Consider the following 6,831-nt stretch of genomic DNA (forward strand, 5'->3'; position numbering starts at 1 on the left):
ATGTAAAAACAGAGAGGATTTAATTGAAATATTGAAAAACGCTACGAACTTATTTTACAACTCAATACGTTTGTCGTAAGAGTCCATGTTGGAGGCCTTAAACCATGCGAATATAAATAAAAAATAAATATAATAGAGTTAAACACATGAAATTACATAACATTGGCACAATTAAAGCAGTATTTTGTTCATTTACTGCTCAAGGTCAACAAAAGATCAACATTGTCTATACAGCCAATGGAAAAGAGATTGTCATAAAGAATTACAAAGTGGAATAAAAACTTCAAGAAATAGTCCATCGGCTTTGAAGCTTACCAAGAAATGAGAAGGGTGTGTACATTTTTACCAATTTACCGCACTTTGTTCCATTGTGGTGAAGATCGGTGAAGTTTTTTCTTTGAATCGTTAATTGGCAACGGAGAAGTAGCAACATCGATATAGCTTTTTTGCTACATCTGACGAAAAAAATATTTTGAATTGGAAATATTCCAAAGTGACTTGGCTTATTTTCTCTAAACGGAACGTCCGAGACTGTCCCATACCTCGAACACAAATTAAGAAGAAACTTTTTTTGTTATATGTGCCATTATAACAGCAAAACAAAAAAGTATATTCATAATTTTTGCTTTGTTTTACTATCTGCCTATCTACAGAAAATAAAATCAGTTTTGGTAGAAGCTTTGGAAAAATAATAATATATAATATATCAAAATAGAGAGCGCGGTAAACTAAGAAGACATCACAAGAAATAAGTCTTCCAATGAAAAATGAGATATCATCTAGTTGGCAAGCAATGTGGGATGAAAGCCCGCCAAGCAAATTAAAAACTATCAAAAAAACACTAAACCATCAAACCGTTCCAATCGCAGGGAGGAGTTTAACTCATAGATATCTGATCAGTAAGCAGCCACCGCCAAAATGTCAATACTGCAACAGTGTATTATCGATCAGTCACATATTTGAGGAATACCATTTTCATTCTGCGAACTTGAGTAGATTGGGAGTAGGACCGAGTGTATCGGATGCTCTGAATGATGACCAGAAGAACGTGGAAATGGCCTTAGTTTTCTTAAAAAGGAATGGCCTTTTGAATAAGATTTAAACCAGAAAATCTATTATACATAATAAAAAATACCAAAAGAAGTAATTATTTAAATTTTTTTTTTCGAAATTATTTAAAGAGAGAAATAAAGAGAAATAGAATTATAAATATAAATGAAACAGAATTATAAAGCACGAAACATGGGCGTTGTTAACCTCAGGGTTTTACGCCCTAAAGTCCCAGACAACAACAACAACTAAGAAGGGAAGAAATTTTGGTTTCTTAAATTGAATTACACCTAGTTCCAACCCGATCCTGATCTAGTCCAAGAGCCCGAGGAAAAAATAAGTTCTTTCGCGCCATTTTGTGATTACTTTAATGAAACTTTATACTTACTTGTCAAAACTGTTCTATAAATATATTTTTTTGTGTTAGGTAGTTTGACCAATATGATGCTACGAATAATTTATAATTTTTGTAACTTATAGAACAGCCGTGATTTTTTATTCTAACTATAGTTGACTGAGTCAGCTTTGAATCTAAACTGGATATGGTTTACATTAAATTAATCGAAAATTGCAGTGAATTACTTTATTCGTTCTCTCCTCTAGAGCTATTGGACTATAAGTACTTCTTGTTAGAAATCAGTGATCTTTGGACGTGGGAATCGTTTATTGCCAGGATCCTTCCACAATTTACTCAGCTCTTCATACCTGACTTTGGTTAGTGTAAAGATAAGGCAATTGGGGACCTAATTAAAGTCATTAAAAATAATGTAAAAATTATAGTGAGAAAAATCGCATGAAGCACGATATGTTTTAATTTTCTTAAAAAGGAATAATCTTTTGAATAAGATCTAAACCCAAAAGTTTGTCATATGTATTAAAAAATTCTAAAATAATTAATTATTTAAACTATTTAGCAATTATCTAAAGAATTTCTAATCTTAAAATAGAATTATAAAGTGCGAAACGTAGGCGTTGATAACCTCAGGGTTTTACGCCCAAAAGCTCCAACCAACAACAACAACAACAAGCAAAAATGCTTTTTTAATCTTAGTGTGTATTACTGCGTTATACTCAGATCAAAAGATTAAACTTTGAACAAAAAGGAACCCCTGCACGGTCAGTCGTAGTGACATTCATCGTTAAAATCAAGAATGAAGTGACTGACAACCCTGTACTAAATTACATGGGCATAAGCGAAGGGGAGCACTAGGAAGTCGCGGCTCCCCCTTAGAATTTTGGGACAAAAGAAAAAAAATCAGTGAACTTATTAGGTACATGGTTTCTTTCTGGAAACATGGTATAATAAATAAGGCAATGACACGGAAACATGGTGGCATCGAAAAAATAATCAGAGATAAGTGCAAAACTGCCTTATATTTTCATTGTTTGAGCCATTGGTAAAATTTATTGTTAACAGCTTAAATTCAGTCGTTTCATTTTCAATAGTTTATTGTGATTATAGCCAATAGAAATTTAAAAAGTAATGATCGAATTTTATGAAGTAGAAATAAAGCGGAGATATTTCTAGAAATACGGAATGAGATGTTAGATATCTTTCTTTTAACCAACGTCTTAAAATGGAATATATGTATATATTCCATATTATATATGTAGGTATGTACCTATGTGTGTGCGAAATGTACTGAGGCCTGTTCTCACCTAGGCGAAATCCTGCCTACGCCCATGCTAACTTACACTAACTTTTATATGAGAAACCGAACAATAAGAATCTTGAGCGAAGTCTCGTTTGATTCGTAATAAAGAAAAAGCTTGATTGAACGTTACTATGAATATGAATGAAGCCTCGTAGCGTAAGCTCCACTTAATTTTTTTTATGATCGGGTATGATAATTTTCTCGGTAATCCACTAAAATTACTCTTTCACGATCAATCTGAACGTCCATCAATGATTTTACTCTCATTCTAAATGACCCAACTATTCTTTCGTGAATATATTCTAATTAATTATAGAAATAATTAATTAATTAATAAACATTAATTGGTATTGTTTTATTTAAAATTAAAACAGGAATAGAAGCAGTTTATTAAAGCAATCTTTATTCCATCAAGACGAACTGTGTGAAGGCACACAAAGAATTCCTAACCTTTCAAAAGGGAATGGTGCGTTAGATTTTTGGAGTGTTTTTCAGACCCGCCTTATTTCTCGATATCAATTATGCACAATTAAATGCTTATGGTTTTTCCTATAGTTTCGTAATTGCACAAGACTCCGATGAATCTCCTATAAATCACATGTGCGAAGCCATGTGACATGTGTTAGATGTTCGAATGTATTGGATGTATATAAATTATTTTAAAACTAACTCATAATACATCGTAATGACGAGTTAAGATGACCTCGAGATGCTTTATAGTTTGGTCTTCTTTATTTCCAGTGTATATGCTTTCGACACAGTTTCTAGTTTAGGTAAGTACAAATACTAGCGATACATGAGATTAAAAGCTTAAAGGTGCCTGAAAGATGGTTTTTATTACCTTGCAATTACCTTTAAGTGTCAGGTCGCAATGGTTTTATCTTGGAAGTAGTTAGCATTTCTTGTATTAGGTCCCAATTAACCTGTACTGTGTGTCGTTAGTGATTTAAGATGGTTTTAGTAACTAGAGAATATAACTAGGGCACTGAAAACCAATTTTAATACATTTTAGAGGAGAAACATAAAAAGATAGTAAACAAAAAAAATGTATCTATTAAATAAATCAAATGGTATCCTCTTTAAGTCTCAACACTCTTTATTATTTCAATAGTCCAACATTTCTGCCAATTCGGCCATCCTCAAGGACAAACTTAAATATAAATTCACACCTCACATCAAAATTTAAAAAAATAAATATTTTACAGGCTATTTAGCCCAGGTGTAATTGATGACCTGGGCTAAATAGCCTGTAGAACATTTTTTCAAGTCAAAATCACCATATTTTTTAAAAACTTCATTAATTTTTAAAACTTTGATTTTCGATTAAAACTACACTATTAGATAAACAAACTAATTATATTCTGATATAAATTTTAATAAAGTTAAATTCCGGAACTGCTAAACCGTCGAAAATCAAACGTATCCAATCCAAAATCGTTAGAGCCATAGTTAATGCTCCCTATTACGTTTCCAACAGAACACTACACCATGACCTACATATCCCTTTTGTTCTTGACCTCATACCAACCAAATTCTCAAAATTCTATATAAACCTTTTCAACCATCCTAATCCTTTGGTTCATACCTTATCTAGTTCCACCCATCCCTACAGCCCACCTAGAAGGTTGAAACGGCAGTGGCTAAGAGACTTATTGTAAAGTAAAAATGGACAATTGGAGTTCTGGTAATGGTCAGATTCTCCACTCAAGTTGAGTATTTGCGGCTTTAATGCACTTCCTCAGCCTCCACTGACCAAATGCAGCCGATATCAAGGTGTTACAGTTTAATTGTTTTAGGCATGAATGCATTTACTGTCGTGCCATAATACTGTCACGGCAGTATTGACGAACCGGGTCTGAATTGATAGTTGATAGTACAAGTAATATCAGTAGTCTAACAGTCGCGTTAACTGCCACGTTTAACTATTATATGTATACCCATGACAGAGAACTGTCGCAATATATAAACCAAATGTAATGAAGACAGGTGGGAAAACATTATCGATATGTATTGTTTTTATTTCTGACCTTGAAATTAATTTAAGTTTTTATTTACCTCATCAACACTTATGGTGTTGGACGGTAACTCAAAGAAATAAGAAACTTATAAAGTATAAATCGTTGGCCGAGTGAGTGCCTAATTATAAACACTAATAATAAATTTAACAATTTAAATTGTATACAGATTGTTTAACGTTAACAATATTTTTATAACTAGACTAGTAATGACATCTGAATGGGGCTTAATATAAAAGTCGCCCAGGGTCCTAAACATCAGTCCACTACGGACCCCAAAAATAATTAATTGTTAGCACTAGAAAAAGTTTAATAATGAACTAAAAAAAACTAGTCAAAGGACTAGTGCAGGAGTGGTCATCTTTTCTATACATAAAATCTACATTTTATCTTATAAGCGTTTTGCGATTGACTTGTCATATGCCTAGTCTAAAGGGGAAGAAAGGGGTGTGAAATGCATACTATGTTTATGCACTGTACTTCAGTATAAGGTATGGGGGGTAGATAAGTTATATGTGTACAAAATTATGTTTTCGAGACATAGGCTCATGAAGAAAATAAATTTCCAGACTAAACTTTTGATAGCAGCATTCCGTACATGCGTTACTAAAAGTGTCGATTCTCCAACACTTTTTCAAGATAAATTTTCACTAACTTAAAATGCAATTTAATATTTTAATCAACTCAAATGTTGACAATCAAGTTGTTGTACTATTTGTTCATAAATATGAAAAAGTTGCTATAAAGGTGCACTGATAATTTGATTTCAATATTTCACTTTCGCCTTTTTTTGGACCAGGAATGTGTATCATGAAAGAAAAATATGACTTAATTTTTGCTAATCTATTAATAGCTCGCTGAGCACACATCACACTGAAGTATAGGCATACGACTTATCTACCAACGTAAAAACAACAATAATTATTAACAAACTCCAACAGACTCACATCCAGGGGAATTAAAAGAGCATGGATAATTAATAACTTTTGATCCATATGAAATATGTCTGACACTATTGCTAGAAAGACACTACTGCACTTTCACACCTACACATAACGTTAAACCATTTTTCCCAAAATCCCGATTACCCGCTAAAGTAAAAAATAGCCGAAAATCGGATAAATACCCCCATATCGGTAGCATTGCTAAGAACAACTGCCATAAAATTAAATATTTTGTTGTCTTTTTGTGAATTGTAGAAGTGCTAATATTTGAACTACTAACCAATTACTTTTGTTACATTTTTCGCATTATATAATGAAACTTTAGATTTCATATCCGTAGTTAAAATTTCCAAGAACAGCACAAGGAGGTTCCTTTGGGACTATTTACAAATAAAGTTCATGAAAGGGCCTGTTTTAACTTAATTAATTAATCCTGCAGAATTAACTTATCTAATGACTGATTAAAAATAGTAGTCTATTTAAAACAATTTTCTTAGAATGTGATGATTTTTGAAATAGCCAAAAGTAATAGATATAAATCGAAAAATATATTTCAAAATCAAAGAATTTCCGACTTATTGGAGAAGATGGTCGGGGGATGCGGTCAGGAAAAAACAACATAAATACACAAAAAAATATTTATTTATTTATTCCCCCCGACTATCATCTCCAATCAGTAATCTAGGATCAACTATCTACACCTCATTATGATTTCCGACTTAATTCATAAAACGTTTCGTTGTTTCCATATCTGTTATTTTTATCAACTATTAAATAATAACAGGAACGAACAGTAATAGGATGGTACTCTCTGACTCATGTAGTTCAATTGTTTCAAGAACTCTTTTTTTTTTAAATAGTTCTTGAGAAGGTTTTTTGTCAACGAACAGTTCATTAACGTTGGGGGGAAATAGAAAAAAGGACTAACACTGTTATTAATATTTTTATAGTGATCTCATTTGGAATGGCAGTTATTGTTCAAAAGCCAGAATAACGTGACACTTAAATAACGAAAACGCCTAAACTATCAGTCTAATTGATGCTTACTTGTGAATGTGATATGGAACAGTAAGGATGTTGTGAAATGTCTCTTTCGATCCGTCATACACCTGTGATGAATCAGTGTTACCCTTTCACTATCACGTCATACATCTGTAATACATCAGT

At 32.3% G+C, this 6,831-nt stretch overlaps 1 protein-coding gene across 1 annotated transcript in view; it reads left to right on the forward strand.

Moving 5' to 3' along the window:
• Positions 1 to 3,301: 3,301 nt before the first annotated feature.
• Positions 3,302 to 6,831, forward strand: part of LOC106677304 (uncharacterized) — a 9,262-nt gene continuing 5,732 nt past the window's right edge. The window contains exon 1 of the mRNA XM_014415133.2: positions 3,302 to 3,478. Coding sequence (XP_014270619.1) covers positions 3,415 to 3,478 — 64 coding nt within the window. The 5' untranslated portion in view covers positions 3,302 to 3,414. The remainder of the gene's footprint in view (positions 3,479 to 6,831) is intronic.

Source organism: Halyomorpha halys, unplaced genomic scaffold (assembly GCF_000696795.3).
Source record: "Halyomorpha halys isolate HHAL.00 unplaced genomic scaffold, Hhal_1.1 Scaffold94.1, whole genome shotgun sequence".
Classification (NCBI taxonomy): Eukaryota; Metazoa; Arthropoda; class Insecta; order Hemiptera; family Pentatomidae; genus Halyomorpha; species Halyomorpha halys.